Source organism: Drosophila busckii, chromosome 2L (assembly GCF_011750605.1).
Source record: "Drosophila busckii strain San Diego stock center, stock number 13000-0081.31 chromosome 2L, ASM1175060v1, whole genome shotgun sequence".
Taxonomy (NCBI): domain Eukaryota; kingdom Metazoa; phylum Arthropoda; class Insecta; order Diptera; family Drosophilidae; genus Drosophila; species Drosophila busckii.
The window spans coordinates 9,237,387-9,264,860 of NC_046604.1; the positions used below are offsets into that span (position 1 = coordinate 9,237,387).

General features: G+C 38.3%; 2 protein-coding genes across 2 annotated transcripts in view; one reads left to right on the plus strand and one right to left on the minus strand.

Moving 5' to 3' along the window:
• The window catches only part of LOC108607780 (CG31714), an 86,925-nt gene that overhangs the window by 19,888 nt on the left and 39,563 nt on the right, over positions 1-27,474 (plus strand). Inside the window, exons 6-7 of the mRNA XM_033294198.1 lie at positions 26,468-26,695; positions 27,306-27,445. Coding sequence (XP_033150089.1) covers positions 26,468-26,695; positions 27,306-27,445 — 368 coding nt within the window. The remainder of the gene's footprint in view (positions 1-26,467; positions 26,696-27,305; positions 27,446-27,474) is intronic.
• LOC108607121 overlaps positions 1-27,474 on the minus strand; it is a 31,000-nt gene that overhangs the window by 815 nt on the left and 2,711 nt on the right. The window contains exons 2-11 of the mRNA XM_033293648.1: positions 22,045-22,130; positions 19,443-19,801; positions 18,994-19,166; positions 17,557-17,622; positions 15,862-16,002; positions 15,657-15,786; positions 12,489-12,625; positions 9,656-9,800; positions 6,681-6,940; positions 2,800-2,956 (exon numbers count right to left, since the gene is read on the minus strand). Coding sequence (XP_033149539.1) covers positions 2,800-2,956; positions 6,681-6,940; positions 9,656-9,800; positions 12,489-12,625; positions 15,657-15,786; positions 15,862-16,002; positions 17,557-17,622; positions 18,994-19,166; positions 19,443-19,801; positions 22,045-22,108 — 1,632 coding nt within the window. The 5' untranslated portion in view covers positions 22,109-22,130. The remainder of the gene's footprint in view (positions 1-2,799; positions 2,957-6,680; positions 6,941-9,655; positions 9,801-12,488; positions 12,626-15,656; positions 15,787-15,861; positions 16,003-17,556; positions 17,623-18,993; positions 19,167-19,442; positions 19,802-22,044; positions 22,131-27,474) is intronic.

Sequence of the window (27,474 nt, forward strand, 5' to 3'; positions counted from 1 at the left end):
ACTGCTGATGAGACAGAGACAAGTAGAAACAATATCAAGGACAATGGACACAACCGCTGCAAGCCAAAAGCAATATATTTTCGGCACACAAACACACACACACACTCAGAGAAATAGAGAGAGAGAGAGAGAAACACTTTCTCTTGCTTTCTTTTTGATGCATGCGGCGCCAATGTGCGACTTTAATTGATGCTTCATTTCCGTTGCAAAGTGTTTCCGTTTTCCTTTGCTCAACATCCGACGTTTGTTTTGCAGCCGCTCGCGTCTCGCTCAAGTTCGACGGCCGCAACCTGCCAGTCGTAATTGAGTATCAATGCGGTTTTAAGTGAAAAATGTTCAGAGCTCCGAGCTCACCCAATATGCCTGCCCCCCCTCTTGTTGGCATTGTGCATTGAATGCCTTTGGCATTTCCGTTTATAAACTTTTGCCTTGATTTTCCTTTTTGCCATTCGTACGTTTGTCTGTTTCTCTCTCACTCTCTCTTGCCCCTCTCTTCGTTGCCATTTCAATTACCCATGGCTGTACATCAAATGGGGTTAATTGAGTTTTAGTAGCCGCGACTCACTTTAAATAGATTACAAGCGCAACGCTCTGTTTCCTGTACAAAATTATTTGGCGCATGTCACTCACTCTCGCTTTCTGTCAAGTGCGTGCTTCATCATTTCCTACTTCGTTTGCCGCATTACGTTTCGTGCTTTCATCTTTCTGCCAACTTGAACTAATAGCAAACTTGATTTGTGGCAAATTGACGCTTGACTGCGTTTGCCGTTTGCCGTTAATCGTTAACCTTTTTCTGATTATAATTGCGGATATTATGAAAGTTTCTCTCGCCTACAGTTATGTTTGTCTACGTGTTCATTTCACATGCTGCGAGAATTTGTGATGGTTTGCCAATTAATACGCTCAAGTTGCCACTGAAGTTGTTTATATAGGACTATATAGGACCATACAGGACTCGCTTGCTTACAGCTTCATCTGTTGCCAACATAAATCTTATGTCATTCTCAACTATGCAACCGCCTTTGCTTTACTGTTCTTTCTTTCCTTCGACCTTGTACTCGCATGTGCTGCGCGCATTGATTTATGAGCCCCGCTAGCTTGCTTTATTACCCTCCAGCCATGTCCTTGCACAGTGGGAACTGCAGCTTTCGCCTGTCGCTAGTAGCTCTTATCAACTAATGATTGAGGTCAGTTTTTAATGGCTCGCTTGCTCGTTTTCTCTTTCTCTCGAGCCCCAGCCCCAGCCCCAGCGCTTGTAATTACAAACAATTTACTTTAAATGCTGTCCAGCTGTGGCTTCTGCTTCTTGACAAATGCGATTAGCGCACACTTATTGTTACAAGAGCGAAGAGCGTCAGATAAATGGTTTCGAAAGCACTTAAGTTGCGCTTCTTGCCGAAAGTAAATCAAAACAATTGTTTGCTTTCCCAACTTAATTCACTCAACGAGAATTCACAATAAAAGCATGAGATTGTTCAAATTTCAAGCAATATCACGCATCATGGATATAGCTATTAGGACTAACTATTAGACTTATCCAGAATTTCAATTCACATTAAATTTGTTATGAAATTCCACAGGGCACAAAACTCCAATAGAATTCTCCTATTAGGCTTAATAGCATAAATTGAAATTTAAAATTCGAAGCATAACAAAAAGAATATTTGCTATTAGGATTATTTAAAAGAAAAGCTTATGCATTCATTTGAAATTTTCGAAACTAAATTCAAAATTTCTCAATCAGATCTTACAGTTTTGAGAACATTCATTACTTAGCTTCAAAAGAAGTTCTTTACTTTAGGCTGATGTTATTCATATTGATTCACAACATTGAGCTGTGATAGTTAAAATTTGGAAATATTCCACAAATATAAGCAACAAACGCAGTATTGGTATCTTAAATGTTTAAATGTATTAATTGCTGCTCTTAAATTTTATTTGTTTATTTGTTTAAAAAGTAGCTTATGCTTCTTCAGCAACTGTTCAAATTCAAAATATTTAACTGCGAAAACTGCAAATCATTTATTGCTTTATTTTTGAAGCAAAAGTCGAACTTCTTTTCTTCGACAGCTGAGTAAATAGTGCAAATTTCAAAAGCGCTAAGAATTCCCAAATCAAGCCAAACAACTAATTAAATAATCAATAAGCGCTTAGCGATCTTTGTTGATCAGCTGTTTAAATATTGCAAAATTCAAATGGAATTTCGCGTATAAAAGCGGCTCGGATGCCAAACCAAATTATCAGAAATCAATCAAACCCAACCAAGCCAAGATGCGCAGCGAAACGATCGTGGTCGGTTGCCTACTATTGGCCATAAGCATATTCTACTTGCCAAGAGCCGAGTCCGTGGCCTGTACCGCACCGAATGATCCTGTTGATTGCACGGACTGCGGAGCAGACGCCAACGTAGATCACGAAGATTGCACGACGACGACGACAACAGTAGCCCCAGCAGAGGAAGCAACAGAGTCATCACCTGCCGCAGCAGATGCTGAGTCAACAACCGCGGCAGCTGCTGAAAGTACAACAACTGCAACCAGACGCAGGCGCAGATGCAAGTGTAGGAGAAGGAGATTCTTTGGCCGGTATAGGCTTCGGATGAACACAAATGGGCAACAAATGATGGGCGGCAACAGAGGCGGTCAGCGTCGTCGCGGTCTGCGTCGCGGTCAGCGTCTACTAGTGCAAGGCCCCGCAGTGCGCATAAATCGCGTCCGCAGGCGTCGCATGCAATAGTTTGATCTTTTGATATGAAATAAATTGATGCAGAATATATTGAAATGAACTTGTTGCACTTACTTCGCCCACCGCATTGTTCGAGTAGCTCATGCGTTTGACCTTTCTGAATGTCACATCGCTCTCCGCCTGCGCCAAGGCGCGCTCCAGTGCGGTGTCCATTTTGGCATCACGTGCCTCGTCCAGTCCCGCGAAGCTGCCACCGCCAGTGCCAGAGCCACTGAAATTAAATATATACATAATTAAATTCACAAATACAAGCATAAATATCTGCTAAACGCTCGTACTCCGTGTTCAAGCGGAACGTCTGGCAATTTCAGTTTCAGCCCGGCATGTAATTTACATATGTAACTTTTAATTGTTGCGATTCACATGCAGCGTTGAAATGAAAAACATTCATGCTAATTTTCGCTGCTCTTTTGTCTGCTTGCCAGGCAAAAACACACACACACACACACACATATACATGCGCATCATTTTATTAGACCCGGTACATGAAAATTTACAGAGGGTCTTGTAATTTACTCAAATGAGATAGAAGCAGTTAAGAAAGTTTTTGTATTGAGTCATGTCTGTCTGTACGAGCTGCAAGATTGCGCCAAACTTAGTTCATATTTAGGCATATCCTGAGCGAATAATGTTCATTTTAGAATTTTGACTACTCCCCATAAATCAAGAAGAACTTGCGATTTGGTGTTGCTGTTAGTTTTGCCGCAATCGAATAATATGCACAGATGCTATTTATGCAGTCATATCTAATAATAAAAGTCAAGAAATTCCCCCAAAATTGTGGTCAAGCTTCAAGTTTGTTAAAGCAAAAGTTCCTCGCTCAACTCCCTTTTGGGTCGAATTTTAATTTAGACTCTAATTTAGTCACTAGGACTAGCTTAATTCATCAACAGATTTCGTGTAGGTTCGTATCGATATTATTTGATTATTATTATTTTAAAATTAACTTTCCTATGCTCACCCTATTTACTGGGTCTCGTAGCGCCGGCTGCGCTCGACTTTCCACATTTTTGTAATTTAAACAGTCGCCATTTAAACAAAAAGCGCGGCCAGTGGGCGTTAAATTAAAAGCGCCAGCAGCTGTTGGCTAATTTGTTGCATATATTTGTATAGTTCAGCTCGTAAATTTGAATAGCTGCATGCCATATATTGTTCTCATGACCCTTGGCGAGCATATTATTATTTTAGTTGGCAGTACAAAGAGATTCACTGAGGTAATACATGATTTGTAGTTAACCAAAAGTTTACGGATCACACTTTTGTGTGAGCTTTTCCTAAGTTAATTGTGCTAATTCTGACTAATGCGCTAATTGGAAACATAGCTAAAAGGAAAGTATCTCAGCAGCTTTTTAACTTATTCATTACCTTAAACAAATTCAAAACATTAAAAATCGTTGAAACTTCATTTTAATATTTCAGTGACTTGAAAGTGTTGAGCACGACTAAATATAAAGCAACCCAGCCCATCAAATTCTATCAAATTTTATATCCATTTGCCATTTCTACAAGCCATTTATGTGGTTAACTTAGTTAATGTTTTTCCATCAACTTTAAATAAATAGAATAAAATTGAAAAATCCTTCATTGTCTTTACTGTGTTATAATCAACTATTCAATCCTTAGTCTGATGACCGTAGCATACAAGAATTTCTCTTTCTTTTCAACGAATTTTATTTCCGTCATAAATATTTTTAGCATTGATTTCAATTAAGCCATAAATATTATTTTACACATGACCATTTTACTTATTTATTTTCTCTTTGTCAAGCAAATTACTTGCATGAGATTTCTGATGAAAAATCTTTTGTTATTTACCTCTCGAAATTGTTTTGTTTTGGTCTTATACTATTATATTCATATGGCACAGCTAAATTTTGTTTGGCTTAAACATGACACACCACACACACACCACGCGCTCCCCACATTACACAAAATAGTTGTTGGCTATGGGCCACAACAATAACAAGAATTTAGGGCTGAATCAGCACAATAAAAGAGTTATCGAACGCCGGGCATATAGCCCCTAAAAGATATGTTTTCACAGGTGAGGCACCTTCACGCAAACGAATAACATCACAGCGATTGCGCAGCCAGTCAATGTCACGCAGCACCACATTGCTTTAGGAGCAAAAAATAAATTATCTCATGTGGCAAAAACAGTGCGAAAAGAGTCCGTGTGTCCCAGAATCTGTCGAAAGAGATAAGAAAAAAACAAAAACTAACTAGCTCACTTTTTGTCGTTATAGCTTTGGAAGCAGTTTATTCAGGTATATACTCAAAAATACAATATATATATATAAAGTATATATACAAAATTCACAATGTTCAAAGTGAATAGCTGACCAAAAACTAAAAAGGCAGTCTCAGTTTAAAGACTGAGCGTCTGCGGCTCGAAGGGTCACTGAGGAAAAACGGCATGAGGCACGTTGCTGCTAATATTAATCATCACTATAAATAAAGACATATGCAGTAAACAAACCTACATATGAGAGGTTGCACATTATTCACCAAAGGGGCACACACATGTCTCACAAACACGGAGAGAGAGCTCGATTATTATTACAATTGCGTAGGAAATATCTTGAAAAATTTGTTTCTCTGCAAGAAGCACACAGCCTTCCGCATTTTAATGCTAGCCATCAACAATCTTTTATTGAGATTGGTACACAGAGTGCCCTACTGCTCAACAAGCCAGACATGGTGTCCAGGCCTGTCGCTTGCTGTCGAGCCCTCCAGACAATTGTGCTTGGGCGTCTAAAAGCGCCTAAGTCGGCGATTTATTATGAAGCAACAGCCAAAGAAATTGAGGACGCGCCATGAAAATTCAGTGTGAGTGTGAGTTCTAAAGGAGGGCAGTGCCAGAGTATGCAAGTGTTCCATGAGCTGACAAATTAATAGAGTACACATAGACAGACTAGGCTAAACCCAAGTGCTAGGGTACATAGACACTCTTGCGAGACTAGAGCAAAACCACCACAGTGCAATTAGCACACAGCACTTACACGTGACCAGTGGAGCGTTTTGTAATGTTTAAAAGAAACGTAGTAAGAGTGCGCAGAGAGGTCTCACGGTCTAGTTCCTGCTGAAGCGTTTGGAGCAGGCTTTGCACTATATTAATCTCATGTAATTGTGCGTTTGGTCATGGCTTCTTATAGTTATGTACCTTGTGTGAGAGAGAGTGGCATAAACATAATGATTGAATTTATTAAATCACTGGACATCGAGATCCCAAAAAGTATCAGAGTATAGAGGCTTTGGTGAGAAGATGAGAGAGTAAGAGAGAGTGAGAGTTGCAATTATTTGGAAAAATACAATATTAAACAAAAAACAAACACAGAAACAGATACTAATATCATTTACTTATTTATTTAATGTCAGCTAAGGACAGAAACAGAACAGAAGCAATTGAGCTGCTATGCATTAGCAGATTAATATGATAACAGGCTGTTATTTAACATAGTTCGCCAAATGCTTAGAGTATGTTAGGCTTACATGACTGCAATTAACATTTGAATTACATAACAGAAGCCACAAACCAAATTGACGAATCTTTCACGTGCTTTAAGTTAACACTCCTTTAAGCCATGGCTAACACTGCACATGTATTTACAATTGGCAAACACATAGAGTATATGAGCCAACATCATCTTTAGCTGCCACTGAAGCTGCCACTTAACGTTGATTAAATAAATGTAGCACAGAGAGCATAATCATAGCTACTTGTTATTGTTGTTGTAACAGCTTGCTGTTATTAATTACATTTACAAATGGTCAACTGAACACAAATACACACACACACACACATACAGAACGGAAATGATAAGCTTAAAAATAAATGCGCACTCATTAAGCGCACTTGAGCTCATTCTGCAGAGCTCAGCAGTTTTCATGATAATCGCTCAATCTGTATCTCTATCTCAATCTCTTACACTTACCGCTTAAGATCTGGACTTGCTGTATATGGCGCTGAGACTTCCTTAATTTTCAATACAATAATCGCGGTTATAAATATGCAAATGACATTCACAACTGTCAGACAGGCGGAGACAATGCCATTGATAAGAAATTCCGTTGGCAAATAGTCCGTATAGAGAAACGGATACGCCGATGTGGAGTTCATTGCTTCGTTCTTCAAGTGCGGTATGCGCTTCTCTGGATAAATCAACCAGATGCAAGCCTGCGACCAAAATAGACCCTAAAAAGATAAAAGTTGTTAGTGAGGTCATAAGTTTAGCGCCGAATAGAAATTGAAAGCGCTCAGTGACTTGAACATTATTCGCTTGCTGATGATTTTTGACACTAAGCAAATTTTCCAAAGCCACAAAGAGAGAGAGAGAGACAATGGCAAAAAGAGAAACATATTTTGCTAGATAAAACTTCATTGTCGCATTGTCTGCTCGTTGTGCCTTTTTCTTCTTGTGCTTTTTGCCTCTTGTGTGCTTTTGGCATTATAAATTATAATGACTCAGCGAATGAACACACACATGAACTAACAGGAAGTGCGTGCACATGTGTGTGTGTGGGCAAATTTACGAGCATTTTTCTCTAAATTATTGTGCTGTTCGAATTGCAAAATAAACTGCCAGACTCTGCATAAATAAAAGTTCATTAAAACTTAATCAAATGGCGAAATGGTTAGACTTTTGAATCAAAGCGCAAAAATGCTCTACGCTGTACGCTGTACGCCACTGCGTATGCATAATATGAATAAATGTAATACTCATGAGCACACTCAATTTCACCGCCCCCAGGTCTTTAGCCAGTTCGCTTCCAACAATACTAGACTGGCAATTGAATTGCGTTCATTGCACTTGCAGTTGCATTTAGCAGATTTTATGTTCAAGCCTTTGTGTGAGTGCTGTGCAGCGGACGACTAGCATATAATGTTTTATAGCAAAGTAGCGAGTTAGTTCGTGATGTGCGCGACTCACGAAAAGTCAATATAAAGCATCCTTTTTAAAAGTCAGGGTGGCAAGCGGGAAGCCGGCTGCTAGTTGCGGCTGTTAAGCTGCACATACACTATCACCCGAGCACACACATGCGCCACCCAGAGTGCGGAGCGCGTTATCTAGAGCGCGTTGATTGCACGGCCGAGTTGAGTGCTTGCACAACTCCCAGAACCCAACGGTCCACAAGCCAAGATGCCGTTTACATAATTGCTCAGTTGCATCATTTTGTCATGGTTGTGGTTTTCCCAGCCCTGCACCCAGCTCGAAATTTACAGGCAACAAAGCCAAAGCTCCAAGCAGCAGCAGCAGCGGCAGCGCAGCCGTCCCATATCGCTTTGTTCGGGAGTTTTTTGCTAATTGAGTCCGTTCTTTGGCTTGTCTGTGTGTGCTGATAGAGTTTTTGCGCTATCCCAGAGGCCCATCAGCTGTCTGTTGAGATATATTTTGAGCGCAACACAACACTTGTATTCTAGCCACAATTGAGTGAGAGAGTGTGTCGAATTGTGAAGGCACTCGGTGGTTCTGCAATGCCAATCTAGACGAGTGAGAGAGTGAGCGTTGAGAGCGTGACTGAGAAAGCGTGAGTGAGAGAGGCGAGCTAAGCACAAGCACTAACAAGAGAGGACACTAAGAGAGAGAGAGAGAGAGAGAGAGTCCGCTGCTGGGCAATCGGCCGCATAGATTTATGGCCAAAAGTTTTTGTGCCTTGCACTTCAGATTAATCAGCAAATTGTATTTCTGGCCTAATTTATGTATGGGAGACATATATAACCCAAAATAATACTTGGAACTAACATACATAGCTGACTTTTGTGGTTGGCTCTCTCACTGGCTTTTAATGCTTCAAAAGCTTCTACTAAAACTTTTCTGCATGCAGTTCAAAGAGAAGGAGGAGGAGACTGCACTTAAAGTTAATAAGTTGCAAAGGCCTGAACAATTTTTGAATTTGATAAATTAATTTTTGTGTATTCAGTTTAGTAAAGAAAAATATTTATGGAAATTAAGTTGGCAGTTAAAAAGGATTTTTAGTTCTAAGGTCTAATTGGCCCCCAAGGAACTCAAACTCTACATATGACAAAAATTAGAATAGTCAACTCGCTGCTCGTTTTAATATGAAATTTAACACGCCTAATTGAAAATCTTAGTTTACATGAACTATCTTTTAAACGATAAGGAACAATTCTTATATCTTATTAAATGAAGCAAAATGAGTTTAAAATTATAAAAGATATTTTAAGACCGACCTAGATAAAAATTTCAAGCAAATCCATAAAGCTAGTATTTTATACTTATAAGCCAAAGATACAACTATATTAAAATATGTTTATCCTTATCATAAGTTATATCGGCACTGCTTTAAAATGTTTTATATCTTAAGTCGAACACTTGCCTAAAATTAGCTAACTTAACTTTAGTTCTCAACCGATGCAATACTCAAACTTGTAGAATAATCATTCCGGTTCTCTAGCTTGCGATATTTCTACATATTTTTTCAATTTCACATTCAACTACCCAACTTCAATCTTTAATTGAATTTCATAAAAATTGTTGAAGTTTTTTATTAAAGCGTTGCGAGAGAGTTTTCATCTGACATGCTTGAAGCACGTGTCAATCATATTATATGGGTGCGAGAGAACAGCATGAAACTGATTTAATGGCAAATTTTGTACCTCATTAGAGTCATTTTACCCATATGTCTTTGATTTATACTTAAGCAACTGCTATGCTGAGAGTTTACTTATAGAGCAAAGCGAGAGACGTGAGCGTATTAAGTGCTTCAATTAGAGCCTCATGCGTATAAATCGTGCATGGCGCCAGGCTAATATTTAATGTAACCAATGGCAATTGATGCCATAAATGTCTGCATGCCTGGTCCTGGCCTGGCCTGGCCTTTTCGAATATCGTCTTACCAATTAAATAGCATTTTGCTGTTGTTCCTGTTGTTATCGTTTGTTACTCACGCAATTGACAACGGGCGGCAATAGCGAAGCTGATATGGCAACACCAATCAAAGGACCTGCCGAGCCTTGCAGCAGAGCGACAGCAACTCCAGTGCCAGATGTGAGCGCCCATAGCACGCCCATCCATAACGAACGCACATTGCCTCTGAAAAAATAAATGAAACTGCTTGAGAAATTGTTTATTGAAAAAGCAACGAGACAATATTCAAATTCTGTAGCGCAAGAAAAATTAAGAAATTAATTAAAAATTCTATACAGAGCAGCAGGCAAATGACAAATGCTGGCAACTGTCATGTCCAGCTGTGCTGGGCTCCAGGTGGCGCCACCTAGCGCTCAAGTTAGAGTAGACTTAGAGTTAGTTAGTTCAAAATGTACTCTAAAGTAATAAGTAATGCAAAGTCCTTAAGCAATTTGCAGTTACTTCAAATGTTCGCTTATATAGAAAATGTTTTTTTTTCGCTAATGTTACTTGGAACTTTGTCAGGTGTCAGCGGCTTTTTGTTATCAGCTCTTCCGCCAAGCGAGCGACCTTGTCAGCAGCTTCAAACCTCATTTCATTTTGAAAAATGCGAGCGAAAAAAAACTTTTCATTGTGTGTGATTCATGGGCTCTCATTTGTGTTTGCTACACTTTGCCTACATGGCTGCCACTTTGCCACTTGCCACTTGCTGCTTCTTGTTGTATTTTTACCTTTGCGTTCAACTTTTGGCTTGATTAATGTGGGGCTTGACTTCTGGTTTCATGTTGTGACATTTTGGTTTGGTCGCAAATTATAAATTTTTGCTTTTATGCCGTCACAATTTGTGCGCAATTATTGCTGAACTCTTATTTAGCGCCATCAATTTTAAAACTTGGCAGTGCCACATGCCACTAGCTAATTTTTAATTTTAACATTTTCGCTTTACAAAGTCACAAAATGAACAACAACAAACAAATGCAGCAATTTATGCAATACCAACCAGTTGCCCGCCACAAATTCGTTTAATTTTAAATAAAATAATCACATAAACCAATGCCATAAACCATAAAATATGCTACAGGCCAAAGCAGACTGCTGACTGCATAATAATTTTAAATGACACACAACACACAGCACAGGCCGCCCACTAGCAGCAGAGCGACTATAGCCAGGCACGCCCAAATTCTACACTGATTATAATTTGTTAATTTTACATGCCACACACAGCCATAGACAACGTTACTGAGAGAGAGTGAGAGAGAGAGGGAGTGAGTGAGAGAGATACATGCTTGCCACTTTGTGTGCGCTATATTAAATTGCATTAATATTATTTGCTTAGCGCGTATTATTTTAAATTATTTTCCATGTATTTAGCAAATTTAGTAATCAAAATAAGCAGAAAAAATATTAAATAAAAATGAAAAATTCTAATAAAAAGTTATAGATAATTAGTTCAAAAAAAAAAATTGAAATAGAGGAAAACGTTAAATGCTCAACATAATTAAAAAAAATGTATTTATTTACTTTACCAAATCAAAAAGGTAAAATAAAGCAAGAAATACGAAAATAATAATGTTAAGTTGTGAAAAATAATTGCACTGATTTTTATTGCTAGTATATATTAATATTATTTATTAAAAGTGCGTAAAGTGCTCAGCAACAGTTCGTGAAAAATAATTTGAAATATGACAGCGAGCATAATATTTATATAGATATGTTGTGACTTTATTTTCTGTGTGTAATTTGCTTTTGCTTCTTACATCAATCATACAGCAAGCTCACAAATGTGGCTCTAATTCAATGTAGAGTCGGTCCACGTGACGCAATTACAGCAGCACAATGGGCAGAGCTATTGCCATTAGAAACGCACACACATACACTCGTACTTTTTTTATTAAATATATGCCCATCTATAGGGAATAGGCGTTGCTTTGTCAACTCTTGTAAGCAGTATATACTGTAGTATGGCATTAAAGCTGTCAGATTTGAGCATATTGTGTGGCACTCAGTCTCAGTCCTGGACGCTTAGCTGCAGCACCTAGTGGAAGTATTATTATTTTAAGAATTTATTTTGGGCAATTAACACAATTGCCAAGACATGCAACACACACACACAAAGAATTTCCGCATAGTCTGTGTCTGAGCCTAATTTATTGTTGTTGCTGTGGGGGCGTGGGCGTGCCTGCTTAGGCCTAAGCTAAGATTTACGCAGACGGCTCGTGGCCCAACACACAAAGGCCAACTAGACATATGACGTATGCTTAATACACTGAAATACACTAAAAAATATTTTAAATACTTTGGTAGACACACACAAAAGCGAAAGTCAAGCTGCACATATTTTATAAAAAATTTAATTTTTCTATGCCTGAGGGGTTGATTTTAATAAATGTATCAGCCCAACTGAAGCGAAGCAGCAGTGGGTGTTTCTTTTTTTTTTGGTTTATTGAGCGCACGCCTCACATTTCGAGCGAACGGATCAGATTAGTTGAATTATTTGCAAGCAATTTATTACCAAGGCCCAGGCAGAGCCAAGCCGAGCATCAACTAGACTTAAAGCTGTGCCAGGCAATGCACATAATTAACATTCTTAATGGCTTTATGCTGTGTGCTCAATGAAATTACTTGTCTAATACAGTTTTAAGCCAAGGCCCAAAGTGTTCTTGCATGGCAAATCAACTTGCTTATTTCGATTTCGATTTCGATTGCTGCATAATTATAATTATGTCTACTATTTGGCTTTCGTTTAGAATTGAGTTCAAAGATCTCAACGCTTTTGTGTCCAACAAAAGGCATTTGATTTCACATGCAACTAATTTGACGTGAACGTGACGGCCGTAGACAAATATTAATGCAATTGATTGATTGACTTACCTGCCGCGCATTTCCTCGGTGGGCCAATCGGCATTTTGACCCCAAGGCATTTCGGTGGTGCCGAGTATAAGACCAAAGCAAAAGCCAAATAGGCACGAGATAAACATGCCCAAAGCCAAGCACATAAAGCCGACGCGCTGCAAATCAAAAAATCATTAATTTATAATATATATTATATATTCAATTAGGTAAATCACAATAAAACAGTTCGCACTATTGATGTAGTACTTAAGCTTTATTCACTTTGATTCTTTACTGACTTTAATTTTACGCAGCCCTCAGTACAAAACACAACTTCAACGCTTTTCTCTTTTCTTGGGCTTCTAATAGCTACTCTAACTCTAAACGATGCTTAAACACATAGAAACTAATCGATATTCCAACTTGCTCGGTATTCAAACTGGTTTAAGATTCAAATTATGCGGCCTGACTGTTTTAGCTTCTAATCCCAATCCCATGCATACATATATATATATTTATATAGATTGACAGCTCATTTAAAATTCACAAATATATGCAGATAGTAAGAATTAATGTTCAACTTTCACTTGAAGGGAATACAAATCCTGTAGCCAGCAACACTTTGAGCTACAATGTAGCATACTTAGCAGCGCGCTTTCTGCTTTTTTGGCAAACAATATAAATGAGGTCAGGGTGCCTGTGTGTGTGTGTGTGGCTGACATGTTAGCCTAAATTTGCCACCACAAAGCAGCAACTGCTTTTGGCAGCTGCACGCATTGGAAAGCAGCGCGTAAGAAACTCGCCAAGTTGACGACGCTGTCTTGGTCTTGGCCCCCTCACCCTCCCCCCGTCCGTAACAAGCTGACAACTGTTTAAATATTTTGCTAAAAAATAATAGCAAACTAACAAGTGCCAAGCAGTAGTAAAAGCAGTTTAAAGAGTTGTTCAACTTTAAGTTGGTGAGGGCAAAAGTTTTATTTATTTACCAGTTTACCTGTCAACTTAAAATAAGGTGAGGGGAGTGCGTTTGCTTGCGTTGATTAAACAAACTGCAACAACTTTTAAATGACGTGCAAATGCTTATCGCATTGCATATTGAGTGCGTATGCGTATACGTAATATGTGTGCATATATTTGTGCATTTAAATTAAAAACATGCAGATTATTAGTTGTTCAAATTACAATTTTCTGCAAAATTTGCTGGTTAAATTTTTCGAAATGAAATATGCTTTAATCCGACAAGCACACACACACACACGGAAAATATAATTCTCTCATGTTTTGCGCAAAATAATATTCATTTCAATTAAAATGAAATTGAAGTACACGGCAGCACATGTCAAAAAAAAAAAAAAGAGAGCCAGACATCTGTCTAAGCACTCAGCTTACAAATGCATGCGAGTGTATAGAATTATGTCAGCAGACAGCAAATTGCACCCCAGTGGAAAGTGGAGAGTGGAAAGAGCCACCAACACTCTCTTCATAATAATCTAGCCGCAACACTCTTATTAAAACCAACACACAAAATAAAAGTGTGTGCACCTTCTTCTTCTTCTCCTCCTTTTTTTATACGTACGTATTTGTTTTCGTTTCAAATGCTCAACACGTTTCGCAACGTGTTTATCATAAAATGTTATAAGCCAAAATCTCTATGCCTTTGCATTATTTATCTTACGACTCAACGCTTATCATTTGCTTCTTTGTCTGTCTGCTTTTCTGTCTGTCTGTCTGTTTGTTTGTTTGTCCACCTGCTGTTGACAATTATGAGCACGCGGCAAGTTTAATGCGCGTTTTCGTTTTAATTCCTTGAGTGCTGTAGAAGCTTAAGCTTAAGTTTTGGCCAGCGCTTTTATTTATAGCCAGGCCAATAGTAAATGAAGCCAAGTACTTTGCGTCAAGCTTTGCAGTTGAATTCTGTTAGACTCAACGGATTAGCACGGCCAAATGTCTTTAATAAGCAGCGAAGAGCATGAAAAGCAAAATGTTATCATTTTCATTGCTCGAACATAAATAAAAGAATTAAAATTAATAAAAAAAAAACACAAAACATTTAAAAATTAACCGATTAAATAAAAACAAACTGCCCACACATAAATCAAATTGATTGTCCCTTTAAAATTGTTTTTCTACCCACAATTTTTGTATAGCTATATTTCTTAAATTCTACTTTAAGCACCAGCACAATTTAATTAAATAATTTAATTAGAATATTAAAATATTAGAATATCGCAAGTAACCTAATTTAAAATTATATTGTGTTATGCTAAGCCCCCAACCCAATTAATGCTAAGTTAACATAACTCGCTATTATACTGTTAAGCGATATTGCGTATACGTAAAGAGTAAAATAAAAAGGGAGAAATAATATAATAATCGAAAAAGAAAATTAGTACCGCAATTACATTCAAAAATGTTTAATCGCTGGAATTAACTCTAGCTAAATAATATCTCAATCTATAATTGACTCATTGGTTTAAATTTCAAAGCAGTGGAGCTTAAGTTGGCTCAAAGTTTCAAAAATTAAAATAGACTATTCTGTTTCTAAACTTTCATTTTTTTTTAAATTGTATGTATGTATATAGTTAAATTTTCTTCTGGCATATGAGTTAGATTAATATGCTACTCTTTTTCTTATCGTTCCCAACCTATCATTGACGGTGGCTGCAACTCATCCACAGCTCTTGATGCGCTTGTTGCACCCATCAGCGCACTGTCAATAAACAACTCTGTTGCCAGTTACCACAAGAGTGGTGAGAGTGGCAGTTGCCTTGTTTTGGTTTTTTTTCAGGCGCTCAAGCTTTCAAAGCACCGTATACGAAGTTAAAAAAGAGATAGAGAGAGAATGTAGAAACTGTCATCAATTCAGCCATTTGATGCTTTTAACTGGTTGCCTTTACCACTTGGCCGTTTATTTTGTTAGCTGGCAAAACAATTTTTGGACAAATGGTTTTTATTATTTGCAACTGTCATATTTTTTGCAAGCGCTTTGCTGCTCATATCATAAATCTGTACACAATGCGCCAAAGTGACTTTAGCCATTTTTTCGTTGGCCCAGTGCGTTGCACAATTTGTTGCAGCCACATGCGAGAGAGAGAGAGAGAGTGAGTGGCACTAACAAAAGCGCATCAAAATGGTTTTTGGGGCAAACCGCAGACGTTGCTGCTATTGCTCTGTTGCTGTTGCTGTTGCACTGTTGCACTCACTTACCATTAGTTCTCTGTCGGAGATAATTGCGCCAAATGTAATCGACATAACGGGACCCATAAGCGGTGAAACCAACATGGCCGCAACAATATTCGGTGCATTATTCTCGACCAGACCCAGAGCAGCCAGCGAACTGCACCATAGATAAATGTTGAGCACACTCAACTCATTAGAGCCAATGTTTAGATAATGCTGCAATTTTACTCACTCGGCTGTAACAATTAACAGTAAATAGTCAAAGGACAAGGAGCCGCCAGCTCGCACACCGTCGACCACCTGCTTTACAGTTAGTTTCGATTTAATTGATTCCACAAAGTTGTTCCACCTCGAGACTTCCTCCGAATCATCGCTGCCAAAAAGTTGAAATAAATAAACAAACGAATAATTAAAGCCAAATGTTGCTCTAGCAGCAGCTCAAGCTCCAAATGTGAGAACAATGCCAGCTGCAGTTCAGTGCGGTTCAGCTGTAGCTCTAATTGCCCCACTCTCAATTACTTGAGGCATAAATATGACACTGCGTAGCAAACAGATACAGTTAGTATGTGAGTCTGTGTGTGTTTGTGTGGCTTGGTGGTGGCTATAGCGCTGCTCTTTGGGCAATCAAATAGCTAATAACAGCAGCAGATGCGGTTAAGAACAAGCAATTGAAGTAGTTAGGAATGGGCTCTAATGATTTAAGATTGTACAAAGACGAAGAAGAAATAGATATGTCCTTACAGATGCTTTATCTTTTATGTTTTAGTCACAATCTATCTAAACGATGATAAGTAAATGATTTAAAGGGTATTGCAGAAATTGTAGTGCAAAATTAAAGTGAAATGTGATCAGGGATCTATAGACTTTAGCTTAGCTCGCCAGCACTACAATCTACGCTTGCTGATCGGGTTTTAATCATTTATACTTTCAAAAATAAAAATTTTCAAAATGTTGTACTTCAATGAAATGTCTTGCACTTCACAAACTTTTATTAGCCAAGAGACTATTCGTATAGTCAATTAATAATCACAATATGCATAACAACATTTTCAAATAGGCTAATAATAAGATGTAGCAATCCTACAACATAATTATTTTATTTAAATATGCTTCATTTAATTTTGCAATTGCTCAAAGCCAATCGTAGAGTGCGCAACTTCGAGTTGCAATCATTCATTTAAAAGTCTCAAAATGTTCCTCTAGCCATCAAATCTGTGTCAGCTTGAAGTTTAAATTCTGCTTAGTATAAAATACATTTTTGACTTCAAAGCATTACTTCTGCTTTCTTCAGTCTTAACCCACATAGCTGCACATATGTTCATGATGGCCACGAATTCAACCTTTACCTTTATACCCAATACATCAAATCCGTTTTGGTGAGCCAAAAATTATTCAAACGTGCTCATTTCGGTGCCATAAATTCGCAGGCTAACCTCAAACTAACCTCAATTAGATGTGCTCCCTTTTTTGCCAGCACCTCAGCCTCTGCCAAGATTTATAGCCACTCACGCAGACAGACAGACAGACCGACAGAATTTCTTTTGGGGAAGGAGCCAGACTAAAATCATAAATTCAGTGAACTAGACGAAATGCATTTAACCCTTTGGCAAGGGTTAACGTCGGCTTTCGTATGTAAATTGCGATAAAAGAAGAAGAAGAAGAAGAAGCTAAAGCTGGCTAAATAAAAACGCAGCCCAGGACAATAAGTCTTGCCAACAAAGCTCTAATAAACTTGGGCGCAGGCCAAACTGAAAGTATATGCTCCACTTGCTCTATTGCCAAAGGCTAGACACGAAAGCCACAACAAGCAGCAGCAGCAGCAGCAGCACAAATGTGTTGTTGGGTGAAAGTGAAGAGAGTGCAAAGTGAAAGTTAATGAAATGACAGCAGAGTCTTCAACTGAAATTCTAGCAAAAGCAATTCATACCTGTAATCATCTCGCATGTTGGTTGCATCTGTGATGGCATCGTAGCTAACGCTGCAGGGCAATACACTGCAAGAAAAGAAAGAAAGAAAGGGGTGAAAGCTCAAAATCTAGATTTACCATTGTTGTTATGCCAGCTAACTAACTGACAGCTGTAAGCTTTCACTTCAAGCAGCTCACACTGTTCTTCTTGTTTGTTGGGCGCTATAATTTTAATTGCATTTCACTTGCACATTAAACTGCTCAAATATCACTTTTTACCTTGCATGTGCTCGTGAGTAAGCTGAGGGGGCTGCAATCAACACAAACAGCTGCTGCTGCTCACCCCACCCCCTTGGTCTTGTTGCATTTTAATGCTGCATCAACTTAATTCCATTAAATGATTATCACACCTTGTCTTGTTGTTGCTTTTAATCCTGCCTGCCTACCAAGCTTGGTTCATCTTTAATTTATGTTATGGCACTACTTCAGTTCATTGTTTCTCTGGCTGCGCAGTTAACTCTCAAGCAGCTTGGCAGTTACTTAAGGCGAGTGCTTTTCAACTTGCTAATTTGCTTAAGCAAACTTTAAATTTATAGCCAATTAAGCTGCTTCTGCTGCTGCTTATAAAAAAAGCGAATGCAAAGACAACAAAAAAAATATATATATAAATAAATATGCTTTAAATAATTCTCAATTTGCTGGCTTAGCAATTCAATCTTACGCAATTTAAAAACGCTAAGCAATCTCTTAATTTATAGCTAATCATGCTGCTTCTTCCGCTGATAAAAAGAAATATGAATGCAAATTTAATCTTAAAAGACCGCAATATATATATATATAAATATATGAACTTAAAAATCTTTTTAAAATTCAAATGGCTCAGAAAGTTTACTATATTCTAATAAAATAAATGTATTAATCAAACTCTTAATTAAATTTTTAAATTCATTAATGCTTTAAAATCTAACAAATTTTAAGAAATTTAATTATCATTTATAAATGTTAATGGCTTTTTAATCAATTGATTTTATGGCTGTACATTAAAAATTCGAATTTAATGAAAAATAAAAAGAGTAAAGCAGCTTTTCTTTGGTATTTGCATTCGCTATGCAAGCAATTTTCTAATTAAATCTTGCTCTCTGCCAGTTTCATAGTTAGCTTGACAAAGGCTTTCAGTTTTCATCAAGCACAGCAGCAGCTGCTTGTGGCGAGCAAGAGCAAATCGATAAAAAGCCACGCCTTACTATGAGCTCACCTGATAGTCCACTCTGGCTCTAGCAGGCACTTGAGTAAATCTGTTGAGCTTAAGCAGCGCTCAACGCAGACTGCATTTTTTATGAGAAGAACTGTTGCTTGCCGGCAGCCGCTTGCAGCGTGTGGCAGCTGCAGCAGTAGCAGCAGCAGCAGCAGCGTGTTTGAGTTAACTGAGCACGTTTGCCTTTCAATGTCTCAACTTACCTGACACTGGAATTCAATTTGGTGCCAATGCCCAGCTCTGTTAGACAGTGTAATGTTGTCTCGCAGGCATCGCCAGCTTGAAGTGGGAAGACAACATGATGGAAATATCCCTTTTTGCTAGTTGTCCAGGTAACGTGCTCGATTTCAAGCTTGACAAGTAACTCCTCAAGCACCTAGAGGCAGCAGCAAGGCAAATAACAAAAGAAGTATTCGTAGAAGTAACTCGAGCTTTTGCATTTAATTGAAGTTACTCAAGGGCTCATCAATCTTAACAGTTGGCTGATTGCACATTCATCATTCATCAAACTGACCAAATCCATAAGCTGAGACAATGCCGAGACTGCACCTCAGTCACGTTTCGCTTGGTTAAGTGCATTTCACATAACAATCGTTAGTGCCCATGTTTGCCACATCAAAGTCAGCGCTTAAGTGCTTTGAGTTCAACTCACCTTTTCCAGCGGCACGACTAAATTGCGTCTGTCCATCGGCTGTCCACCAGCAGTTGTTGTTGTTGCTGTCGTTGCTGCTGGTCCAGCATTCGGCCTTGGTGCCATACGCTTGGCTGTCGCTGCTGCTGCTGCTGCAGTGCCACGCCCCGCGCCACGTCCCATCGCGCCCACTACTCCACCGCCACGTCGATACTTGGGCACATTCTTGTCACGTAGTTCAACTTCGAGTCGTAGTATTGCGTTGTTATTTTCCGGAAGATTGATGTTCAGATTATTATTGCCCAACGCATGAGGCAGTGCCTCCTGCTGTCCATGTGCATGACCACCCACTGTCTCCACCAGCACATTATTTGAAGTGCCTGTGAGTAAATCAAAATGTAAACTGCTTCTAAGCTAAATACTTCAAAGCGAGCTTTGCTTAACGACAGCAACTAGTCAAGTCTATAACTTAAAATTAACACTAAACATTCAGTGCATTATATTTTATTAACTGTGTATGAATTTAAAAGTAAATGAAATATAAATACAAATTGTATGCATAAGATTTTACTTAGACAAACTTTTATATACTTTATTTATTTCTTATATACTACTTTATTTCATAAAAGTTAAGCTCTTTATGTCTATTCATATTGCACTTTAGTTCAATAGCAGCGCAAATAAATTTACGTGGCATACTTTCTAGGGCAAACAAATACAAGATTATTAATATGAATTTTGTGTTGATGTTTTAGGCAGCTTTAATATTTAATTAAACAATATGCGCACTTTCAGAGAAAACATTTTGAAGTTGAGCCAAATATTTATTTAATGCATTGTTATTATACGATTTAAATTCTAATTAGCGTAAATTTGTGCGCAATTTTCATGTTAAGCATTTCATAAATATTTACACCGCAGCATGCAAAGCGAGCTTTATTTAAACAATATGCAAATGTTAGGCTCGTAAATTGCACTAATTAAATTAATGAAGCAAGCGAAACAAAAATGACCAAATGCTTATTGTGGAAATTTAATAAAATAAAATAAAATAATGTTGTGTGTGGGCTAAATGTTTAGTTAAAGAGCTTAGCCGCAGCAGACAGAAATCAATTGGCAAGCCTACATAAAAACCACACTAAAAGGATCACAATTTATTACGCCACCATAGATACAGATACAGACTCATTGGCAATTGTAATATAAATCCCTGCCCATTGACAAATGCCAAAATGAAGCTTAGATGTGCTTAGGTAACGAGCAGACTTGCCTTTTATTTCATACACAATTCAGTTGAGGACTTGTATGCCTGAGCGTGCACTTAAGGACTTTCGAGAGAGGCCAAGCAACAAAAAATTTAGCATTGAGCGCTGTGATTTATGTCTGGCCGCCTCACAGCCACCAGCCACCACTTGCTGCTGGTGCTGCGATGACTTGACACACAAGTATGTAGGCGAACTTGTCAGTATCGACTCAGACTCAGTCTCTGTCTACTACATTGCCATCATTTATTTTACTTTTTGACTTTGAACTTTGTGTTGTCGTTGTCTTTGTATCAAAGTTTGTTCACGCCTTGAAATCAACGGCATTGTCATTAGCAGCAAAGCAAAATTAATGATGATGCCAGCAGCTCTCTCGAATATAGTATAAACACATGTATGTATGCATGTGTATGTACATATATTTAAATAAATATTTGATTAATAATAGCAGCTGATAGGTTGGCATATTTTTTGTAGCCACGCATTTCGTTACATAAATTATGCTATTTAATGAGTTTTTATTGCTGGCAATATATTTTTTGCCATTGCCATTGATTGTGATAAATTAATGGCCAAGCTAAGCTTCGAGAGCGCATAATAAGCTTTTCAGTGGAACTTGCCTGCCTAATAGATACGCTTTTTTCCACGAACTCAGACAGTGCATTCAGTGAATTCAATCGAAAGAAACTCAACTCTTGTGCTCATTAGCCGCAAATTGAATATGCTATGTATGCAAATCCGCAGCTGAAGCTGGCTTAATAATAAATGTAGGCTCTTAATCAAGCCAAGCAAAAAGTGCGTAATTAAACTTCATTACATATGCGTTACCTGCTCAGCTGCTGAGGCTAATTAACATGAAGTACTCAACAGCAGCGGCCACAAATTGAATTAAGTTTTCTTTTTCGCTCGGCGCTTGCTTTGAACAAACATCAAACTCTCGACTCTCTCAACTCGCAACCGCTTTAAAAACCACATGTTTACACATGCCGCCTGGTTGCAAGTGAATAAGCATGCCACATGTTACATGCTACATACTTCATGCTGCATGCTACATGCGGCAGACAGCGTCAAAGCTAATTAAAATTTAATATTCAATTTTTAGACAGCTTGCCGCAAAATCCGAAAAGAAAACAAAGCAGCACATGCTTTTAGGCGCTGCGGCATACACTTTTAACACTTAACGATGTCATAAAATAATTAATAACACCACTAAGCAACATAATTAAGCGCCTATGCGCCCAAGCGCTCCCACCGCAAATTCACTCCGGCAAACGTGCCCAACAACATTTTGCTCCACAACACGCCCAACAACTTTTTATATTCAATTAGTTTGCATAGCGCTCAATTCAATTGTTACTTACCGTAAATCAACTCGCGCTCAAAATTTGCCGTTGGCACAACGATTAGAAACACAACGCCCGGCATTTTGTTCTAGACTAAGCTCCGCCTGTAAATAGACAGAGAGAGAGAGAGAGAGAGAGAGTGAGAGAGCGCAAAGTGGCCATTTTAGTTTACAAATTGTGTTTGGCAGTCTGGGTGGATAAACACATTAATATAAAGCACACTTTCTACTTTTTTTTTTGGACAAGGCTTAGGCTGAGGCAACAAAAAATCATTATATATAAAATGCCTGCCAAAGTTGCTCAGTCGTAAAGTTATCAACGTGCAAAATGCAAGTACTTTGCCCACAGCAGTTAAGCGAGCAGCGAGGGCAGCTTAAGCAGTTGCCAAATATGTTTCCATTAATTTGAGCTTTTGTTCCGCTTAAGCTTGTAACTCAATTTCAATTTATGCTAAGTCAAAAATGCATTTTCTTTGATTTATATTTTTGCTATTATATAAAAGCAACATTATCGAAATAAGTGTAGTTAACATTCTATATAATTCCATCTATACTTTATTGTAGCTACTTCAATACTAACAACTTTATTGACTTCTATTTCTACACAAATAATTCAATTATTTTTTCTACAAACTTTTCTTCAGAGTATCGATTTTAATAAAAAAAAATAAGGCTGTTATAATTTTACAACTTTTTAAATAAATCTTTATATATAAATCACTCAATTGATTTATGTGCCAATTGTTCACTATGAGTTTCTTTTCTTAATAAACAATATGTTAGCTATATAGAATATTTACTGTATCAATTGATTAACCCACGTCAAAAAGTTGCCTAACATCTTCAACTTGTCTGTTAACTTTTTGCAGTTAAACCTCATTAGGTGACAACTTTGTCAGCCAGGTAATATGGCCCAAGACAGTGCTGCTGCTGCTTCTTCTTCTTCTTCTGCTGCTGCTGCCAGTTGTGGCAATTTCCAAAAAAGTTTTGCCGCACTTGTCCAGCATTTTGCATTCTATGCTGCCATTTGCTATGCAAGTTCGTCCCCTTTCTCTGAATTAGAATGCTATGCACATAGAAAGGCAAATATCTTAATTAAAATAGCTCGTCACACGCTGCTCTTAAGTATTTAACTTGGCATATTTTCATTTGGTAATTTTCCTTTATCGGTGAAAGAAAAAAGAAAAGTAAGAAAAGATTTGCCTCAAATGTCGAAATTAAAATGCCATTAGCACAGACATTGAGATAAAAAGTGATACGAGCAAAGTTAAAGGATGTTGGCAGTCAGCAAGCAGGATGCAGTCAGGATGCAGCTGACTGAGATTTTATTAGGCAAGAAATGTGAGACTATGCTTAGTATACAGAAGCTTGAGTGTCAAACAGCAGGTGTAACTGACAGAGCAGAAAATTATGAAATTTATAGATATGTGCTCAGCTTAAATCTTGATTTGTCTTTGAAACTTAAGCTGCTTGCAGCATGTGCCACACGCCCACTCAACAGTGGTGCATTGACTGCATTGCACATTAATTTCATTATTATTGTTTTCGTTTTCATTTTGCTTCGCCACTTTGCACAGCTTTCGCCATATTTACAGTACCGAGAGGCATAAAGAAAAACACAAAAAGGCAAAACAAATATGCGCAGTGGCAACCGAAAATTCCTTTATATTAACCGAAAAATATTTATTCTCTTCGTTTCGTTTGGCACTTTTTTTGATTAATTCCGTTGCCCATATATTTACACAAGTTGAGCAAAGTTTTTTTTCTCGGCTGGCCACTACTTCTGACGTGGCCAAGTGGACCCAGAGCCAACATTTTGGGGCTTTACTTTACACTTGACTGCAGCGCACAGAAAATTTTTTTGTTAACATTTTTTTTCCACAGCATGTTGCATTGTTGATATTTGTGCAGTGCTAACAATAAAGCCCAAGCGCTAATTTGTTCGAGTAGCTTGGCCCCGCGGCGGCCCCAGGTTGCCACTTGCCATTTGCCACTTGCTAGTTGCTACTTGCCACGCCGCTATAATTAGAGCAACAAAATTTCATTAGTTTTGCACTTGTGCGATATAATTATTAAGTGCAGCAGTGCTGCTAAGCAATGCCACAACGAATTTGAGATACTTCAAGTTGAAAACAAAGAATTTAAATCTATGCAGAAGTTTCTCCAAGAACATATGGAAAATTCAAAAAATAGATGACTATAGGATCTGCGATCTATCGACTCTACCTTGTAAGATACTTGACTCAATATTGCAAAAGTTCTTCACGTAGAGAGTAGTACATGAAAAATTCAATCAATAGCTACAGGCTCTGCAAGAGATTGACGATCTATGGATTCTACATAAAATCTATATATCGATAACATAATATGTTAGAATAGCATAGCGTCACTTCTGTAAGATTGTGAAATTAAATATAACATGAAACTTCGAACTGCAGCGTATTTTATCAAACATGTAAAAAAGTAGCCAACTACATATTGAAGTCCGAGTACTCAATATTAAGACCCCATAGCAAAATAGAGTGTATACCATATAGTTACTTGAAGAATAGCCCCAAGGCTGCTTAATGTCACGTGCTGCAGCCGTGAACAACAAATATTGTAATAACTAGCAATAAGCGGCTGATTGCCAACACGCCACGTAGAGTTTTTAAGTCCTTCCACTCTCTGCCTCTCTCTCTCTCTCTCTTAAGTTGCGCGCTTTGTTACTCAATGCAACACTTGGAAGCACTTCAACGTGCCAAGGCAACTTTCAGTTGTCAGCTTTGATTTTATGCTTTTGTTCGCTTCGCTTCGCTTTTCTTTGCTTGCCCACAATTTACAAAAACGCTTTAATATGCTGTTAATTAAAAGCGCTAATTGGTTAGTGCTGCAGGCACTAGTTTATATATTTTGCCTTTTGTATGTGAACTTAGGTTTTTTCTTAGTTAACAGACAGTTTGTTGCCTTGGTGAACAATCCGTAGACCAAAGCTTACTTTTGATTATTGCATTGGGAGTAACTACTGACCATAACAGCTACGTGACTTACATATAACACATACGCTATATCTCTTTCCTTCTCTCTCTCTCTCTCTCTCTCTCTCTCTTTCTTAAATGCTTTAAATTGCTCCTAAGCTTGCCTTTATGACAATTCTTTAAGGCAACATTGACTTTTGAGCTATGTCTAGCTAACTTTTTTTCTTGCTTACAATTTTCTTCAATTTAAAACACTTTTTCAATTCGCTTCCATTGCGCTTTCTTCTTTCTCTCTCTTACTATCTCTATCTCTCTGTAAATGCTCCAAATTGCATTGCTGTTGGGTTTTGGCAAACTTTTTGGCCATCTGCTTTGTGTCGTGTCTTGCTTTTGCAACAAATGAAGCGTTTGCCAAGTTAACGGTATTGCTAATGACAGTTGCCGACTTTAAAAAGCCAAATATGGCTGCTGCTGCTGCTAACCCAAAGTCGTTGACTGCTCGCCAAATAGCTCAATAATATTAATATTTAAGTAGACAGCACATAGTTTTTGCTCGGGCCGCATTAAAAAAGTTGCGCACACCCAAAGCAGAAATTAAAATAAAAATAGTTGCGCCAGTGCAACGACCCAGAGCGAAGCGCAAGCAACAAGGACTTTAACATAATCCATAATAATTTGAATAGGGTTTGGGCAAGCAGCAGCAGCAGCAGCGGCAGACCACAAGCAGCAGCGGCACAGACAACGCATTATGACACACGTTGCAAGCAACAAGGGAGCGCCCCATGCATAGTTGGAAAAAGTCGAAAAACTTTTGTTAGCCAATTTCGAGTGGGAAAACTTTAAGTTGAGCACACAGATACACACAGATAAGCAGAAAATGCCAAAAGAAAATATGTAGCAAGCAGCTGAACAATACTTAAAGAGCTCTCCAAGCTGCCCAACGAATGGGGCGATGGAGAAAAGAAAATGCAAATATGCATTTTTACCTTAGATCGCAGCTTTAAGAATTGTTGCTACGCTTTTGGTCAGCTAAAAGTTTTTTCATCGTCTCGTTATTGTTGATGGTGCGTGCTGAATACACAAATATTGTATATTAGCATTCATTTGTAATAATGTGCGCAGCCCAAAGAGTTAAAGACTCGCATAAAAATCAATGAGGGCTGTTAAGCTGTTGCCAAACTGTTTGTGATTTGCTTTAATGTGCTGCTTATGAATCATTTATCGATCCAAGCAGCGAGCGAGCCTCCAAAACTGTAAGTCTCGCAGGCTGTTATTTAATATTTATTTATGTTTGAAGTTAAGCCGTAAATACGATACCCTGCTGTTCAACATATTTAACATTTTATGTTAATTTATTATTCCGCTAACAAAGCAACTAACATTGCATGTACACTTAACATGCTGCTAAGCTACAGCAGACAGCAGTCTGACTTAACATATGCTGTCGGCTTAACATAACATATTTCTGTTTCATTTCTCTTGCAGCTGTCCCGCGTTCTGCGCAACTTTAACATAACCAAAGTTAGCGATCTTGAGCTAATCTCCAATACCACCGATCGTTTGGACATAACCTTTCATTTCTTTGGCATTAAGGGCGACTCGCAGCGCATACGCGAGGCCATCACGCGCATGGTGGAGCGTGGACGCATTGGCAACTTTACGCTGGTGTCCAACTTCCATCACTTCGATGAGAATCCACCACTGAATATGCTGGTGATTCCTGTACGTAGGAGTCCCCGTTGGATAAATGTATGTTTTTTAATAAATGTTTGTAGCAATGTTTTCTGCCTGGTCACTTGTCCAAGCTCTGACATGACATTGAGGTCTTCAATCAATTGTGAAGCACTCTATCAATGGATATTTGCTGGCTGTCATTTCATATTTAATGCTTTGTTGCTTTCATTATGCTGCGCATTAAGCTGTTATTTATACACTGGCTGCAACACGTGTGTACATAAATATGGAAATAAATATAAATAATAATAACAATGGTCAAGTGGCGTCGTGTTAATAAATATGCTCATAAATATGTCAACAATGTTTGCCTGTTCGCATGTGTGTGTGGCACCTTTTTGCACTTTATGTGCTGTGTGTGCTCGCCAAATAATTATTTATTAATTGTGGCAAGCACATGAACAATTGGCCTCATCAGCCAAACACAAGGCGGCATTCAGCAATTAACTTGCATTAACATAACCGACGACACACACACACAGGAAGCCACAGGTCCTGTAAATTTGGTCGCTCGACTAAGGGACACTAATTAGTGCGCATTTGTGAAAGCGAAACAAACTAAAGCGAATCTCTCTCACTCTTATTGCAGGAGCTGAGCGTCAATCAACAGCAAGCAGCTGTGCGCGAGGATAGCGAATTCATCATATCCTGCACAGCCCAAGGCTCATCACGCATGCAGTTCCAATGGTTCAAAGATGGCGCCATCGTGAATGCCACCAAGGCTACGCGGTAAGTTCTCACTCTTCTGCGCTGCTTGG